Here is a 19,672-nt window from a genome sequence, read left to right as displayed (position 1 = left end):
GCAAGATCTAAGGGGTTAATGTTACGGGTGGAATGCGATTCCACTCGGAACATGTAGGCACACATGTGAGCTGTTGAAAACAGCTGATATGTGTGCCGATACACGCCGCCTGCCCGCGGCAGGGGGCGGGGCTTAACGGGGCACGCTCCATGACGGAAATATCCGTTCATGGTCGTGAAGGGGTTAAGGTACTGAAAGGCAAACCATGCTCTTTAGCGAAAAGGGGATCCAGCAAACAAACCCTGGCACCACTATCCACAAAAACATCAATTTTAATAGTTTTGCTCTCCACCGACACCTCAGCAGGCAGGAGAAAACGGGAACGATAGGTAAAAGAAAAAGACATAACCTGATTCACTGCTTCCACCCCACCAACTGTAATATGAGACTCAGGCACTCCAGGCCGTTTAGGAATAAGGGGGCAAGCTCCAACAAAATGACCCAGTTTACCGCAAAAAAAACACGCTCCTGTCCTTTTGCGGATGACAGGAGAGGCACGGGAAGTGGTGGCTCCACCAAGCTGCATGGGTTCATCTGCCACAATCCCCCACCCCTCACCCCCCTCACCCCCATATTTCACTTCTAGAAATGTCATCCTTTAAAAAAAGTTCTACCCTTTCTCTCATGGAGGCGTCTGTCAACACGTATAGCTAAAGACATGGCAGCCTCTAGAGAAGTAGGAATATCATACACCGTGAGAGCATCTTTCAGTTTATCAGACAGACCATGACAAAACTGACTTCTAAGTGACAGACCATTCCATTTAGTATCCGAAGCCCATCTACGAAATTCAGAACAATAGGCTTCAGCTGACCGATCTCCCTGCTGCAGCTGATGTGGTCTAGACTCAGCTAACGAGACTCGGTCAGGGTCATAATAGATAAGGCCCAAAGCTTCGAAGAAGCCCTCGACTGACTGGAGACAAGCGGTGTCTTCCGGCAATGAAAATGCCCATGACTGAGGATCCTCTTGCAGGAGGGATATAATGATGCTGACCCGCTGCTAAGCTGCTCCAGAAGAGTAAGGCCTAAGACGAAAATATAATTTACAGGCCTCCCAAAAACAATTAGGAAGCTCTATTTTTGGCTGTAAACGGGCCGCAACAGACACAAACTCTCTCCTGAATGGATTTTTTAATATCAGTAACTTCCAAAGAGAAATTGTAAAGTTGCCGGGTCAATTTAGAAACAAGATCCATAATACAAAAACAAAGTAAACGTCAACAACGCACTTTTTTTTTTTGTTTTAGAGAATCCTGCAATTCTTTGGACGGATTATAATGTCACGCTAGCCAGACCCTAGGACCCCTCCCATCACCGACCAATCCACGGAGGGAAAAACAAACACAAAAATAAACAGCAAAAGGGGAAAAAGGAAAAACAACAACTTCTCTTGAGAGGGAATCTTCAGAATATACAGCAACAGTAGTCTGAAGCCACATGCACTCCTGAGCAAGTAACATCTCCAAGTGAAGAGTATAACCCGCACTGGAGGAGTGAGATCCCCACATTATAAAGGCCCTTAATTGCCAGCTGGAGGAAAGGCTCCTCCAACCTGGCAAGGAAACAGAAAAAACCCCTAAATCAAGCCCTTAAAGGGACAGCATGCATTAATGTCTGGACAATCGCCGGGCCCTTCTACACCTAGTCCCAGCAGCAGCACCTGAAGGTCCAGACACATCCGTGACAGTTTTCTCTGTTTAAATCATAATGACAACAAAAAACATCCAAATGACCCTGATCAAAAGTTCACATACCCTGGTGATTTTGGCCTGATAACATGCACAGACGTTAACACAAATAGGCTTGAATGGCTAATAAAGGTAACATCCTCAACTGTGACCTGTTTGCTTGTAATCAGTGTGTGTGCATAAAAGCGGAGTGAGTTTCTGGGATCCCGACAGAGTCTTGAATCTTTCATCCAGCCACTGACATTTCTGGATTGTGTGTCATGGAGAAAGCAAGAGAATTGTCAACGGATCTACGGGAAAAGATAGTTGAACTGGATAAAACAGGAAGGGATACAAAAAGATATCCAAGAAATTGATAATGCCAGTCAGCAGGATTCAAACTGTGATTAACAAATGGAAAATCAGGGGCTCTTTAAAAACCAAACCAGGTAGACCAACAAATATTTCGGCCACAACTGCCAGGAAAATTGTTCTGGATGCAAAGAAAAAAATACAAATAACATTGGCTGAAATACAGGACTCACTGAAAACTAGTGGTGTGGCTGTTTCAAGATGCACAATAAGGAGGCACTTGAAGAAAAATGGGCTGCATGGTCGAGTTGCCAGAATAAAGCCATTACTGCGCAAATGCTACAAAGTATCTTGCCTACAAGATGCCAAACAGGACAGAGACAAGCCTCCAAACTTCTAGAACAAGGTAATTTGGAGTGATCAGAAGAAAATCAAACTTTTTGGCCACAACCATAAACGTCACATTTGGAGAGGTGTCAGCAAGGCTTATGATGGAAGGAACACCATTCCTACTGTAAAGCACGAAGGTGGATCGCTGATGATGTGGGGATGTGTGAGCTACAAAGGCACAGGAAACTTGGTCTAAGTTGAAGGAAAGGTGAATGCAGCACGTTATCAACAAATACTGGAGGTAAATTTGCACTCCAGCCCGGAAGCTGCGCATGGGACATACTTGCATGTTCCAACATGACAATGATCCAAAACAAAGCCAAAAGCTTACCTTACCTTACCTTAAAAAAAAAACAGCTTACCTGCAAGACATGCATGGTACAGACAAAAACCCCAACAGGGAACAAACAAAAAGAGAAAGGATCCAGCACTGAAAACTAACTAATTTAATGCATATGCATACAAATTGTGAACATGGAGGAGACAGACAAAAACACACCTGGATCTGGTTTACATGTTTTGAGGAACAACCTCTTAATCATAACCTGGATCAAAAATGGTGGGGAAGGTTTAAAAACACTACAAGGGAAATGTCCCTATGACACAGAAATGAGAACCCACATTAACCCTTTCCCATACAGATAAATTTAAATGGAATTTTTATGTAAAAAAAAAAAAGTGAAAAAATACAAAACCACATTATTTTATTTAGAGAAGAATACAATAATCAGTAATGCAAAATTAGATCAGTCCTCCTGTTAAGTCCTTTAGGATGAGAGGTGTCCAGCCAAAGGATCCAATACAGTTCACGATTAAGCAATGTGCGTCTCTGATCACCACCTCATTTAGAATAGGGAATTTTTTCCAGGGCAAAAAAACTCAAAACTCTCCAAGTTTCCACCATGTTCATTTGAAGGCCAAGTCGACCTGTCAATGGCTATAGCAGAACAAAGTGAAGGTTCAGGAGTGGCCATCTCAGCCTCCTGACCTCAATATCATTGAGCCACTCTGGGGAGAACTCAAGCACGCAGGTCATGAAAGAAAGCCCAAGAATTTACAGGAACAGGAGGCTTTTTGCGAAGAAGAATGGGCTGCTTTACCATTTGAGAAAATAAAGAGCCTCACCCACAACTACCACATAAGCCTTCAAGCTGTCATTGATGTTAGAGGAGGCAATGCACAGTATTAAGAACTGGGGTATGTGAACTTTTGATCAGGGTCAGTTGGATGTTTTTGGTTTTCATTATGATTTAAAAAGAGAAAACACAGTAGTTTGACAATAAATAGCTTCACCCATCCACTAACCATGAATGGAAAAAAAGATTTTGTGTTATCATTCATATTCTCTGAAAAAAGGCCAGGAAAGCAAAAAATCTGCCGGGGTATGTAAACTTTTGAGCACAACTATATACAGGGACTGTAAGGCAGGAATTACTAATATGCACCAAGAACTGCTCGTGCTTCTGGGTGCATATTGGACCTGTCAAATTCCCTTTAAGGCCGTTGCTTTGTCTAGGATTTTTTTTGGCGGTGGGGGAACCCTATGAGAAACCTGTCCCCATTCTTCAGAAGGGAGTGGGGCTGTCAGCGCTTAGAATGGATTTTGAGTCTGAGACAGCAGAAACTCAATGTGATGTGCCGTCTGGGTTTCCGGTGAACATGTCGTTTGTCCCTCTGAATATTTATCCTAAGGTCCTGGGGGAAACATTGTGATTCTGTTCCTGCTGATCATACTAGGATTAAAAGGTACTTGTAATCTCATATTGGGTCGCTTTTGATGGCCCAAAATGCAGAGGAATGTGGTAGTCTATGTGTCTGTGTGTGCCAACTATGCACGCTTTAAAGGAATCTAATTTTTGTCCTCTGGGATGTTTCCAGCCTTTGAGTATTCCCAGTGAACATTGGACAGACATTTCAATGGATTTTATAATGGATTTGCCTTCCTCTGCTGGTAATATGGTTATTTTGGTGGTTGTTGATAGGTTTATAAAAATGGCACATTTTATCACCTTAAGGCCCCGTTACACGCAACGACGTATCTAATTATTCCGTGACGCACATCCAGCATCGTTAGCGACGTCGTTGCGTGTGAACCAACGAGCAGCTGTTTTTCTCTCGGTTAGAGATTAAACTATCTCATTCTTCGTCATTCCACCCTCAGTCTATTGGGTAAACAGAATATGTTAATCAGAAGTTGGTGCAGTATTGTTTTGTGTCACGCTCCCCAGGTCCCGGCGCCGCCTGTCACTCACTGCTCCGGTCCCCGGTCCTCCTGCCCGCGGCTGCTCCTCTCACTCCCCCTCCTCTGCGTCCTCCGTGCCTCCCGTTCGCAGGTCCCGGCGTCTCCCTTATACCCTGGACACTCTGTCTGGAACCTTTGCATCTCCTTCACTGCTTCCTGTACTGGCCTCCGGCACTCGGGCCTCGCGTATGCGCATTAGGGCGCGCGCTCACTCGCCTCCTCTTCAAGGGCCAGCGTCCCGGGAACAGGATATGACTGTTACAGGTACAGGTTATGTAGACTTCCCTTTCCAGGTGGGCGGTGCCTGTTCAACGTGTTTCCATAGCTAGGTGTTCAGGTCTCTCTGTGCCTTGTCTCCCGTATAACACTGTCTCTTCCGCAGAGCCCGTCTGCCGTCCTGACCTGGTCCAGATTGCTGATTCCCCCGGAAGCGTCCTGGTGACTGTCTGCTGTGGATCTCTCCATCTTCCATCAGCCTGATCCCATCACTGGTCCCCGATTGCACCTGGTAACCTCAGCCTGCAAATCTCTCTGGATCCGGACCTCGTCTGCTGTTCCTTCTCGACACCAGAACCTGGTTCCAGACATCCGTCCTGTGTACGGTTCCCTGTGGACTATAGACTTTCCCTGTGCAGACCTTTGAAGGACTCAGACCTCGTACCCTTAGTGTTCTGGCTACCGTGCATCTAGGCCCTCTGGTTGGGTGACCGGGCAGTCCCTGTATAGGGGTTAGCTCCGGTTTGCCTCTCTGGGGGAGTCCGGTGCACGGCCCCGTGAATCCACCTCCAGGACGTTACATTTTGTATCTGATACCCAGGAAGAGAGGTCCTCTTTCCTTCCTCTTTCTGAATTTGCCATTAATAATCATCGTCATGAATCTTCTGTTGTATCACCTTCTTTTGTGTCTATAGTCGGCATCCCCAGTTCTGTATGTTTCAGGAGGAGCAATCGCCAGGAGGATTTATTTGTCTCATCTTTATTTCTACATGGGAGAGGTTAAACATTTGTGTGGCATGAGTTCTAAGTATAACCATGCGGCTGACGATGTAGATGTGTGCCTGGTCTGGACCTGTACATGGGTAATCTGGTGGGGTTATCTACCAAGAACATTAAACTAAAAATACCTTAATTGAAGTTTAGACCCCGGTTTATTGGTCCATACAAAATTGCAGTGGTCATTATTAATCCTGTTGCTTTCCGTCTGGCATTACCTGCATCTTTTAATATCCATAATGTATTTCACAGATCTCTGCTAAAAAAATATGTGGCTTTCGGAACATCTATTCCCTTATAGCCGCCACTAGTCAAAAGCGGGCTTTAAACGCTGCGGCATCGCTAGCGATGTTGCGAGCGATAGCACATGCCCACGTTGGTGTCGCGTCACGGGGTGATCGCTGCCGTAGCGAACAATATCGGCACTGTCACGCGCAATTACCTGTTCAGCGACGTTGCTGTGACCGCCGAACAATCTCTCCTTTAAGGGGGAGGTTCGTTTGGCGTCACAGCGACGTCACTAAGCGGCCGCCCAATAGAAGCGGAGGGGCAGAGATGAGCGGCCGGAACATCCCGCCCACCTCCTTCCTTCCTTATTGCCGGCGACCGCAGGTACGATGTTGTTCCTCGTTCCTGCGGTGTCACACACAGCGATGTGTGCTGCTGCAGGAACAACAAATAACCTGCGTTCCAAACGAGGAACGATTTTTTAAAAATTAACAACGTGTACACTATGAACGATTTGTCACCTTTTTGTGATTGTTACTGATCGCAAAATGGTGTCACACACAACGACATCGCTAACGAGGCCGGATGTGTGTCACCAACACCGTGACCTTGACGATATCTCGTTAGCGATATCGTTGTGTGTAAATGGGCCTTTAGTTGATGGGTCATTAGAGTTACAGGTATCCAAGTTGTTTTTTTTATCAGATACATTTTTATTTTTCACCAACTATATAAAACATGTGTTTATATTTTCAGCAATAACGAGCAGAACTATAAACTTTCCCTCCCCATCCCCCCTCAGCGTACATATTACCCATATCAATATCAAAGATCTTACATTGTAACCCTTCAATAGCATATAATGGAATGTATAGAACTAACTATCTCTGCCCATAGTCCAACATCTCCCAACTCTAATATTTATCCATATTGCAACCACGGATTCCACAATCTATCAAAAAGTGCAAGTTGTTTCCTTTTCCCATATATGCTTCTCTCCATTCGAACAATATTATTAACATATGCGACAAATTCCCTTCTAGTCAGTGGGTCCCCCTGCATCCAGTGTTTGGTAATTACTTTCCTTGCCGCATACAGCAGTCTGGCTATCACTATTTTAAAATTGTTGTCTACTCTAATTTCTTCCACGTAACCTAGAAGACATACCAGGGGTTGTTTAGGAAGTTTACATCTATAAGCTCCTACTATTCTATTAAGAACAGTTATCCAAATGGGTGCCAACCTGGGGCACATCCACATCATGTGGAAAATGCCGGCATCTTCTCCATTACATCTAGGACAGTCGGAGTTACTCCTCAATCCCATTTTACACATAATTAGCGGGGATCTATATGCCCTATGCACCACGTAGAGGTGGGATAATCTTGCTGGTTCACTCATTGATAATTTCGGTATGTATTCCAAAACACTATCCCATACCTCATCAGTGATCCCGTCTATCTCTGCCTCCCATTTAGTCCTAGTGATTACAGGGTGATCAAGCAAATATGTATGCAGTAGGTCCCTATATATAGTAGATATGATTCCTCTTGTGGGTCCACTACTACACAGATATTTCAGTACTAGGTCTGCCTGTACCAGCAATGATTGCTTAACCCCCTGAGCCACCACTGCATGCGCCAACCGTTTATATTGGTACCACCCAAGTGGGGATATCCCAAACTCATTCTGTATTTGTGTAAACGATTTCAAACGCCCCTGGCTAAGAATTTTCCCCATATACCATATACCTTTACATGCCCATTGCTTAATTTTGCCTATCTTGTATATCTCAGAGCAGTTTTCATTGTCCCACCATGGAGAGAATTCAGTTATTGCTGTAATCCCTCTTATTTGCTTGATCTTCCTCCAGATTCTATTCATCAAGCTAAGTGTGGGGCTCGTTTTTCCTATTCTCCCAAATGATCCATCCTCCAGTCCGAACGCTAATGGTTTCCAATGCAGTACATGCCCTAACAGTCTGGATGCTGGGTCCACCACCCCTAAATCTGCCCATCCCCTGAAATGTTCACTCTGAGCTGCCAGATTATATATTCCCGGATTTGGTAGTGCTAGCCCCTCCTCATCCTTCGGTCTCTTTAGCATCTCGAGTTTAAGTCTGGCTTGTTTGTTCTTCCATATTAGAGCACGGAACATGGAATCAATCTCCTTAAAGTGACTCTGAGGGATCCAAACAGGAGAATTGTGCAACACATTGAGTATCTTGGGCATAAGCACCATTTTAATAAGATTAATCCATCCAATTACTGATAAATAAAGATTATTCCAAGCAATTATCTTACTTCGCAGTTGCTTCAGCAAAGGGAGTAGATTAATAGTAATGTAATTCCCAATTGGCATGGATACCTGAATGCCCAGATATCTAAACTGGTCCACAACCCGCAGTCTGTTGACCTCATCACCCAGGATCGAGCTATCCACTCCCGCATCCACTTGAAACAGATTCGATTTGGTCCAATTGATAGTCAGTCCAGAGATCCCCCCTTACCGCTCGATCACCTGCATGGCACAGCTCAACGATGCCCCTGGGTCTCCCAGAAACAATAGAATATCGTCTGCATAGAGGGCTATCTTCTCTTCTAGAAATCCCTTTATGTCTCTGTTCTGCCGTATAGCAGCCGCCAGTGGCTCCACTGCCAGAGCAAAAAGGAGAGGCGAGAGCGGACATCCTTGGCGAGTACCCCTTTGTAAATCCACCGTGTGTGACAACATTCCATTAATCCTCACTTTAGCTACTGGTCTAGTATATAACAGCTGTATCCAGGATATAAAATTAGGGCCAAATCCCATATGTCTTAGCACTCCCCACAGATATCCCCATTCCACACTGTCAAATGCTTTATGAGCATCTAATGAAGCTATTACTCTCTTTCCCGGATTGTCCACCGGCAGTTGCATGTTAAGGTATAATCTTCGTATATTTTTTGCCGTGGATCTATTAGGCATAAAACCCGACTGATCCTGGTGGATTAGGGTAGATATCACTTCTGTTAATCGATTAGAGAGTACTTTGGCCAAAATTTTAACATCCGTCGTTAACAGTGAGATGGGCCTGTATGATTTGGGGAGTTTTGGATCCTTATCCTCTTTAGGTATTACTGTTATAATTGCCTCCCTCATAGACTCTGGCAGTGTCCCCCTCTCCCTTGCCTCCTCCAAGACACTCAGCAAATTGGGTAAGAGTATTTCTTCCAAAGATTTGTATACCTCCACCGGCAGACCATCTACCCCTGGGGCTTTTTCATTTGCCATGCCATGCAAAGCTCTCTCTATCTCCTCAAGTGTCATAGGGCCCTCTAGACTGTGTTTCTCTGTCTCTGTAATTTTGGGTAATGTCATTGTACCTAAGAAAGCCTCTAGGTCGCTCTGTCTCGTCTCCCCTCTAGTGGAATATAATTCCTCATAAAAGACTGTCCAGAATATCTACCCCCCTCCGTACCGAAATCTCCCGTTGTAGTGCGAATGCAATGCACAAAGGATGATTGTCTCTGGGCTGCCGTCACCACTGACAACAGATGTCCCACCTTTTCTCCGCATAAAAGTTCTCTTTTTGAAAAACCTGCTTCCTAGCTACTTTCTCCAATAGCACCTTATTAACTTCTTCCTGCGCTGCTTTTAGCTTCTGCCTATTCTCTGGTGTGGGCTGTTACCATCTCTGCTTCTGCTCCCTTCAAGGCCTCTAAGCAATCAATTTCCCCCTGTCTACTCTACTACGAGAATTACACCGGAAAACGTCTCTAAATAAAAGGCCTCTCAAGTATACCTTCATGGCGTCCCAAACTACCAATGGATCCATACTACCTCTATTAAGGGTAAAATATTCCAGAATCTCACTGCCTAAACCGTCCATGTCAATACCTTTTATCCAGACCGGATGTAACTTCCATTCTCTTGTTAGCCTCTCCCCTACTCCCCGTTTTTTAATAGATACCAGTATTGGACTATGATCCGATATTACTCTAGCCAAATATTCAACATTTGAAATTCCAGAGTCCATCAGTTAATTTCCCAAGCCCAGGTCTATACTGTAAAGCGTACCATGGGTCGCTGAGTGTCAGGAAAAACAGGTCACCCCTACATTCCTTATCCTCCAAACGTCTACCAACCCCAATTCTTGAATAAGGATACCAAATGCTGTCGCTCCGTCCCTCCTCGCCTCCCGTGAGTTACTGCTCCTGTCCCAATATGCATTTATGACATTATTAAAGTCACCGACCAACAAGAATGGCAAATTCCCCCATTTAGCCGAATGCTCTCTCACCTCTCTAATTTTGACACTAGTGTAAGGCGGTAGAACATATATAGCAGTAATGCATAATTGTCCATACAACTTACAGATCACCATTACATATTGTCACTCTGTGTCTATCCATGTCTCCACTTCTTCATATAGGGCGGATCTATTGACCAACACAGAGACCCCTCTAGCATAAGTAGAAAAAGTAGAGTGATACGCTTTTTGCACCCATCGCTTGTTCAGTACATTTGTCGTTTCGTTCGTCAAATGCGTTTTCAAGAAACACATTATTGATGGTCTCTGGTCTAGCATATATTTTATCATTGCGTCTCTTCTACTTCTATCTGACAGTCCCCTTACATTCCAACATAATATTTTAATCTCCTCTCCCATGTTGAAAATTACTGGTTATCTTTAAACAAACATCCTGTCCCTTTGTACGCTGAGTCTTTCCCTTCCCTAACCCGCCCCTTAGAACCACCCCAACAAAACTCCTCCACCCCCGATTTACATCTTTAACTCCCTTATAGGGAATGAGGTCTGTCTCTCCCAGACCGGTCAACCTCCTTCCTCCTTTTCTCTCATACCAAACCTGTCTCATCCCAGTGAGCAGAACCCCCCCTAACTCACCTCCCACCTTCACCATATTCGTTTTCATTTGCATATATCATATAATGTAAACTACTAACATATGAATTTTTGAAAACTTAAGCATTTATCAAGGTGTCCAAGATTATTAATTCTCGTTTTATTCACCGTTCATTGCAATATTTAGTTCATTGGCATGGTTATGGTCCTGAGGAGACGACTTGTGTACCAGCCTCTGATATACATGCTGAGCGCCTGTTAAGGAGTTTTCATTAACTTCATCCTGAAACTTCAGCCAAGATATGCGCATGGCTGGGGGCTGCAGCCTGTAGCCGCATACTTTTTCTGGGTATCAAATATGGGTATCAAAATATGGGGGGACCCTACGCCAATTTATTTATTTTTATACCACAATATAGACCTGCAGACAGGGTCTATGATTGCAAGCAGTCAGACTCTGTCACACAGGCTGGGGGCGCGTCTGACTTCAACAAATCACAGACATTGGGATTGCTGGTGGGCGAGGGAAGCAGTGAATATGCATGGAGGTAAATGAGCGGCCCGGAAGAAGAGTGAGTGGCCTGAAAGCAGTTGTAGCCATGTCGGAAACTCGGTAAGTATAGCGCGCTTGCTCTCATCCTGCTTTCTCTTTAACCACCATTTTTAATCACCAGATTCTGGTCCCCATAGACTTACATGGGGACTGCTGTCTGGCCAGATATCTGGGATTAATTCCGGGCTGGAACCTATTTTATTTTTAAAATCCGATTAATACAGCCGATCCCAGATATCTGCGAGTTCACCCATCACTACTCCTGACCCGTGTCAGCTGCATAGAAATACATGCTGTCATGCATGGGTCAGGAGAGCCGCTGGCCAGTTTGGGCATTGTGATGTGATCATCGTCCAAGTTATACGGCCATGTGACTGCGCCCTCATACTGAGAGTGCTGTAAACTTTTCCTAAAAAGGACAAAACTCCAGTGGTCGTTGTGAAAATTGCAAGATTACTAGTTTTATTTATTAAATTAAGATTGTGATATGAAACCCCCCAAAACATTGAAAAACCTTTTTATAATACACATAAAACAAAAAAACCTTAGTTAAACAATAGGTAATTTTCTGATTTTAGCTTCCCTTTAAAGCTGCTGCAGAACAGTGCTTTTTTTCTTTTTTCCAATAAACTTCTATTACTAGACTGAAAAACGCCATAAAACCACCAGTGCGCTTTTAAGTGTGGAATCACAATATTTCTGCACTAAAAAAATGCATAAAAAAAACAAGCTACATTAAAACCTCACCTACACCCATAAAAAGGAAAAATGAATTAAAAACACAAAAAAACCCCTGAATAAATAGGGAAAATTCCACATTTTGGTGCAGACATCTGTAGATTACATGCAGCAAATAATGCAACAGAGAAAACACAGCCAAAAAAGACTGAGCTTTTCTGCACGTGGAAACTTAGCTGAAGACACATTTCTCTTTCTTAGGCCAGTGTCACACTTGCGATTGCCTCGCGTGTATTTCGCGCGAGTCTCGCGGTGCATCACCCGTCATAGACTCACACTCTCCTCACAGGAGCAATTCGGTTGCTTGCATCTCTATGCAGCTGAGACGCTCCTGTCTGCAGAGTGTGAGTCTGTGACGGGTGATGCACCCCGAAACTTGCGCGAGGTACACGCGAGGCAATTGCAAGTGTGACACCGGCCTTACACATAACTACACACTTTACAACTGAACTCAAAAAAAATCCAAAAAAGGTGTCATAAAGTAAATGTAAAACCTTTGTCAACAATCTCTACCTTTATGTTGGAAAATATTGGTGAAAAGTGCATCAGCCATAAGGTGACATAAGGAAAGGCGTGCAACATGTCTATATTGAGTTGCCACAAGTATTCTATGTTCACCATTTTGTGAAGCTGGCACCTTTTTAGCTATTATTTTATGTCACTGATGAGAAATCTTCTATTGACCTTTGTGCCCCCCAAAAATGACAGAAGCTGTAAATACATATAGGACACTTGATGACTCTCCATAGCCATGCCCCCTTTTTCTTTTAGTTATCATTGTGGCCAGGTCATGTAAAATGGTGTCTTTTTCTGACAGAAAGTCAGTTTAAGAAAAGTTTTAAAACTAAAAAGTTTTTTTCTATTTTAGGCAGGAAGTATTTAATCAATTCTGCAACATATGATGAAAACAGATAAGGCAGAGTTCACGTGTCCTGTAATCATCGATTAGCACGGATCCTGCAGAGATCTGTTGGTAAAAAAGTTCTGCAAAAACAATTTTTTTGGCTGTTGTTAACTAACTAATGTCTGTCGGATTTGTTTTTTGTTTTTTTTTAACATGGGAATGTATGAAGAACGGATCCGCTAACGGATTGCTATTTAGCCATCCATTTTACTTGCATTTGTAATGGATCCTTTTTTTCTTACAGGATCAGTTACAAATGGAAGATAAATAGCAATCCGTTACCACATCCGTTCTCCATAAACTCCAATGTTAAAAAAACGCATCTGGCAGAAATAATATTCCCAACAGATCTCAACAGGATCCTTTCTAACGGATGATTACTGGACATGTGAAGTCAGCCTAAATGTCTTCCAAAGACAGTACTAAGGCGGGCTTTGCACGTTGCGACATCGGTAACAATGTGTTACCGATGCTGCAGCGATAGTCCCGCCCCCGTCGCATGTGCGATATCTAGTGAAAGCTGCCGTAGCGATTATTATCGCTCCGGCAGCTTTACACGCACTTACCTGCCGTGCGACGTCCCTCTGGCCGGCGACCCGCCTCCTTCCTTAGGGGGCGGGTTGTGCGGCGTCACAGTGACGTCACACGGCAGGCGGCCAATTGAAGCGGAGGGGCGGAGATGAGCAGGATGTAAACATCCCGCCCACCTCCGTCCTTCTCATTGCAGCCGGCGGCAGGTAAGGTGATGTTCCTCGTTCCTGTGGCTTTACACACAGCGATGTGTGCTGCCGCAGGAGCGAGGAACAACATCGTACCTGTCGCTGCACCGGCATTATGGAAATGTCGGAGGCTGCAGCGATGATACGATAACGACGCTTTTGCGCTCGTTCATCGTATCAAAAAGGTTTTACCCGTTGCGATATCGACTGCAACGCCGGATGTGCGTCACTTTCGATTTGACCCCATCGACATCGCACGTGCAATATCGCAACGTGCAAAGCCGCCCTAAGGACCAGGGGGCACTCACTGCGAATGGAAGAAAAGGGATTCCGACAGGAAATAGGAAAGGGTTCTTTACAGTTAGAGCAGTCAGACTGTGGAATGCCCTACCACAAGAGGTAGTAATGGCAGATACTATAACAGCTTTTAAAAAGGGTTGGATGATTTGCTCAGTACACACAACATTGTTGGTTATAAGTGACTAAAGCGGGCTTTACACGCTACGAGATTGCTACAGCGATCTCGTTGGGGTCACGGATTTTGTGACGCACATCCGGCCGCTGTAGCGATCTCGTTGTGTGTGACTCCTAGGAGCGATTTTGGATCATTGCAAAAACGTCCAAAATCGCTCCTCGTTGACATGGGGGTCCATTCTCAAATATCGCTGCTGTCGCGTGGGCAAAGTTGTTCCTCGTTCCTGCGGCAGCACATATCGCTCCGTGTGACGCCGCAGGAACGAAGAACCTCTCCTTACCTGCCACACGCCAGCAATGAGGAAGGGAGGAAGTGGGCGGGATATTACGTCCCACTCATCTCCGCCCCTCCGCTTTGATTGGCCGGCCGCATAGTGACGTCGCGGTGACGTTGCTGTGATGCCGAACGTCCCTCCCCCTTGAGGGAAAGATTGTTCGGCAGTCACAGCGATGTCGGCGACCAGGTAAGTGCGTGTGACGCTGCCGTAGCGATAATATTCGCTGCGGCAGCGATCACAAAATATTGGCATAACGATAGGGGCGGGTGCTATCACGCTCGCCATCGCTAGCATCGGCTAGCGATGTCGCAGCGTGTAAAGCACCCTTTAGTGACCAAATGTAGAACTGGTGGAGGAAGGTTGAACTAGATGGACCCAGGTCTTTTTTCAACCTATGTAACTATGTAACTATACTGTACAGTAGGATAAACACAGAGCTAGAAGTTTATCATCGCACCAGAATGTAGAAATTGGCAAAAACTGCGCCAAATTTATCTGATTGGCGCAAATATTAGGATAAATTTGGTGCAACCCAATAGGCAGGTTCCTATTTAGTTTTCTTTAATTGTTCCACCCCCTTGGCTGGAAAATGTTTTATGATGAGAAAAAAAAAAGACATTTTGGGTATGTGCGCACGCTGCAGAAATTTTCTGCATGAAATCTGAACCTTCTGAAAGAAAAGAGCACCAAACAACACATGCATTTTGGTGAGTTTTTGTGTCATGCGTTTTCTTTTTTTTAATGGGCAAAAATAGGAAAGAAAAAACTGTGCAATAACTGGGCACTTCAGGAACCACATCAACGTGGATAAAAAAGACTTTATCAGATAATATGCGTTTCTGGGATGGTCCATATCTTTCCTCAGTTGTTTTTTTTGTTTTGTTTTTAATGAAGTCAATGGGTTGAAGGGCTAAAAAAACGTAGGAAACACGCACCAACAATTGACATGCTGCTGGTTATTTTCTACACCAAAATTGCAAGTAGAAAACTTTCCTGGCATGAAGATAGACATGCAGATTTGGGTAACAATCTGCACCAAATCTGCATCAAAAATGCACAGCCAAATATGATGCATGTTATGAGGCTTTGAATTGTTGCTTTTTTTAATGACATTCTGGAAATCAGATGTAAATAGTTCAAAAAGCACATTATATAAATAAATTGTTTACAAAAGAATACAAAATTGTTTACAAAACAAAAAAAGATACAAAATTGTTTACAAAAGAAGCAACGTTCCATTTGGAGGCAGTCGGTGCAGTAAATGCCATAGTGTCTGCTGTAAAGTGTTACATAACTGCTCACATTACTGATCCGATCACAGATCCCACAAATAGTGATCGCAGGGTTCCTGTGATGACAATGTAACCATTTAATGCCTAGAATAACATGGTGGTTCCAGGTAGGCAGAGGAAGAGTTGGCAGAAGCATGTGATGGAGATTAAGGAGCTGTAAGTGATCCCTGCTGCAGAAAGAGGGGACACTGTGGATTATATGTCTGCAAGTTATTTCTGTGGACACCGGACCTGTGGCATACACAGAGGGTATACATGTATACTCAGCCCCCTGTGATCGGCTCAGGTGATTGCACTGTACTAAACTTGTCTTATTTTCAATGGAGAAGGGAGAGGGAAAAATAGCAACTCCCTCCAAGCAAGATGGCGATCCGAGCTGCTATGCTCTTGGCAAGACAATTTAAAAAGGTTTGACAACCTTAAAAATCGGCTTAATCTGTGTGTTTAGTCCTGGAGCAGAGGCTGAGATTAATCAGCAGCCATCCTGTGTGCTGCCAGACTGAGGGTCCTAATCCCCCGCCATGATGCCCTGTGCCCCCAGTGCCACACACAGGGCACTGCCCCTCACCCACCTGGGCACACTGACACCCTTCTATCTCTGAGTAATATTCATCTTTTTTATGTTCTTTTTTATGTAGATATTTTTTATTAAAATATTTACATTATTATATAAATGTATGCATGCAAAAATAATAATAATAATGTAGTGGTGGTAACTAGAATCTGCAGTTTAATTTAGGGGTTCAGGTGTGAGGACCCCCCAGTAGTGGGGCGCAGGTGAAATAAACGCCTAATGTATATTGATCTTTATTATAGATGAGGTCAAATGTCAGAAAGTCCCCAAAATAAGGCGGCACTGAGGCTGCCCCTGAGTGTCAGGGCACAGGGGGCTGCTGGCAGTCTGGGGTGGGGGTCTGCTGGCAGTCTGGGGTGGGGGGCTCCTGCTCTGTCCCCCTTTTCCCCAGCTTTCCTGTCTGCAGCACAGTAATGGCAGCCTATGCACAATGCAAAAGTCAGCTGGAAAGTTTGGCCAAGAAGCTGTGAAAGTGCTGTCGGGAGGGCTGGCCGGCGGGGGTTTTGGGGGTGTGGGTGTGCGGGGTGTTGGGGGGCACCCCCTGCTGTGGCCGTGTCCCCCAGGAGGGCTGCAGACCCTCCCCCCTCTCCCTGACGGACACGCGGTGCTCTCAGGGCTGTGTGTTAGTTGGGGTCGCTTTTGCCCCCCTCAGTGGGCGCAGGGCAGGCGCCCGCAGTCTCTTGGTGGCCCCCACTCATGGCTCAGGGTTGCACCTACACCCTGCCGCAGTCTGACGCCGGACGGGGCCCCAGGGGCTGCTCCACAGGGGCCACAAAGGACGAAATGACTGCGACTCCTGCAGCACCACGGCGGGTTTCGGGGCTCTCCCGGGGGCTGCACGACGTCCCGGGACTGGGAGACAAGAGCGGGGGAAAGAGCAAAGACTGGGCTCCCGGGGGCCACGGCTGGGAGAATGGCAGAGCCGCCGGGGGCTCAGGGAATGGACACTTTGTGTGCGGGAAGAAACACAGATAGCAGCAGAGCGGCGCCATGTCTGCCTCTTCCCGCCCGCAGCCGCCAGTCTTCAACTCGGTCCGACCCCAGCAAATAAAAGGCGGGAACCGGCGGGAGGGGCCAACAGAGGGAGGGAAGGTGCTGAGGAGAGAGCGCCGGCGACTGTCACTGAGCGGCGGAGAGACGGCGGAGGGACAGACAGCTGGAAAGTGAGGAGGAAAGCCTGACTGCCATTACTCCTGGGAAGACGGGTATTGTTTAGCTGAACTTGGCTTAGAGGAAAGTGTCTGTGCTGCTGTCTTCCTCAGCTCCTCTTCTCCCAAACCTGTGCCCCAAGGAGACAGCTGGGAACACAAGTTCTCCACAGCAGAAAGTTTCAGCCACCTGAAATAGCAGAGAAGATGACAGAGAACGCAGCGTCCACCCCTGCGGCCAAGCCCAAGAGGTCCAGAGCAGCCAAGAAGTCCACCGACCACCCCAGGTACTCGGACATGATAGTGGCCGCCGTCCAGGCGGAGAAGAGCAAATCGGGCTCGTCTCGTCAGTCCATCCAGAAGTACATCAAGAACCACTACAAGGTGGGGGAGAACGCCGACTCCCAGATCAAGATGTCCATCAAGAGGCTGGTGACCTCCGGCGTCCTCAAACAGACCAAGGGCGTGGGCGCCTCCGGCTCCTTCAGGTTGGCCAAGGGAGATGAACCCAAGAAACCAGCCAAGAAAGCCAAGAAGGAAGTCAAAAAAGTGGCTTCTCCCAAAAAAGCAGCAGCAAAACCTAAGAAAGCTGCCAAGTCTCCAGCCAAAGCCAAAAAGGCCAAAGCTCCAGAGAAAAAGGCAAAGAAGGTAGTCAAGAAGAAGCCGGCCCCTTCCCCTAAGAAAGCCAAGAAGACAAAGCCTGTGAAATCCAAACCCGTCAAGGCATCTAAGGTGAAGAAAGCCAAGCCGGCCAAACCCAAGGCTAAGGCTAGCCCGAAGAAGTCTGCAAGGAAGAAGTGAGCGCAGCTGGACAGCTCCCACCAGTCGTGTACATAGTTTTATAACCTTTTCACTTATTTTTCTCCTCCTGTGCAACTTTCTTAAGATGATCCCTGTAATTCCTGAGGACGATACCTTTTATTTATGGACATTTTTTTTTTTTTTTAGATTTTTCTTTTTTTGAAGGGGGGAGGGGGAGTCAAAGTTTGATGGCATTATTGTTTGTTTTATCTGCACTAATTTTATACCTTTAATTTATAGGCTGTAGTCACTGGTAATTTACCACCCAAGTAATTATTTCCCACTAAGGGTAGGCTTTGTACATCAGATGTGATTTGTATTGGTGGCATTGCTGGGATAATGGCCATATCATGGAATACAAGCCCGTTCTCCGGAGCCACCAAGTCCAGGAGTCATTTACTTTTCTGTTTTGTTTTCAGTTCGTCCCATAACTAGTGAGAGATTTGGGATTGAGTAGAAGTGTATATTCTGTATTGTTCCCGTCTGTTACTGTGTATTCTGGATTATCGTACTGGTCCTGGGCAGCCGGCACTGAGCAGACCCCTCCGGGGGCTCCACTGTGCCGTGCTATATTATTAATCATTGAGAATGAACTGTGTGATGCCGACTGTCTCTTATTCTTCTCCAGCGTCGACTACAGAACAATTGCACTTTTCCAATTTCAGCTGAACTCTATAAACAGATCACGATCCGTCAGGAACGATTTACTAGAGGACAAGTCTTTGTTTTTGTGTTTTTTTGCATTGATTTATTTTTTTTTAAATATATAGAAATGCGGGAGGCCGTACCAGGTCTTTTTCTTCGATACATGAGTTATTAATTATGGACTTAATGGGAGGATAATTTTGTCCTTAGCATTGACGTGTGATTGCTTTGTAGTTTAGCATCAACAAAATCCTAAACTTTGTATTCCTGAATTTCAAAATAAAAAAAAGACCTGATCCTTATCTGTCGTGTAAGTTATTAATGCTGTGATATCGGCTGGCAGCTTTGGTACTTTCAGATTCCTTTAATCTGAAATGTGTCTTCTCTAGCTTATGCAAAACTACAACTCCCAGCATGCCCTGACAGCTGACGTGGATCTGCAGTCTCATGAGTGCCCATGGTGAGAACACAGGAACGTATGTGTGTGTAATTTGTAGTTGTCATCATGTTTTTTTTATTGTATTTCTTTTGTATCCTTCAAGATTTCCACTCTTGCTAGTAAAGTCTTTATGTTTCTTTTTTATATTCTAGTACTTGTAATTTTCAGATAATACAGGATTAAAGGAATGTTACTACATACAATTACCCTGATAATGCGTCACATAATGAACATAAATTAATGCTTTAACACAAGATTTTGCTATTTTTTTTCCCTTGCTATTGAACAACCCTTCATTAACCGGACTGGAATGGTGGGTAATTATAAAAACTATCCTGTCTCCTGGACTGGCATCTCTCCTCTACCTGGTATCGGCTGAGATGTCACGTGAATGCTGCATCCACTGATTGGCTGCAGTGCTCATGTA

The 19,672-nt window shown here is 45.1% G+C and overlaps 1 protein-coding gene across 1 annotated transcript; it reads left to right on the top strand.

Moving 5' to 3' along the window:
* Window positions 1-17,277: 17,277 nt before the first annotated feature.
* On the top strand, window positions 17,278-19,108 carry H1-0 (H1.0 linker histone). Its single transcript, XM_075321837.1, has one exon. The coding sequence runs from the start codon at window positions 17,568-17,570 to the stop codon at window positions 18,159-18,161; it is 594 nt and encodes a 197-aa protein (XP_075177952.1). The 5' UTR covers window positions 17,278-17,567; the 3' UTR covers window positions 18,162-19,108.
* The last annotated feature ends 564 nt before the right edge of the window (window positions 19,109-19,672 follow it).

This window comes from Anomaloglossus baeobatrachus, chromosome 8 (genome assembly GCF_048569485.1).
Source record: "Anomaloglossus baeobatrachus isolate aAnoBae1 chromosome 8, aAnoBae1.hap1, whole genome shotgun sequence".
Lineage (NCBI taxonomy): Eukaryota > Metazoa > Chordata > Amphibia > Anura > Aromobatidae > Anomaloglossus > Anomaloglossus baeobatrachus.
This window is presented reverse-complemented; position numbering and strand designations above follow the sequence as displayed.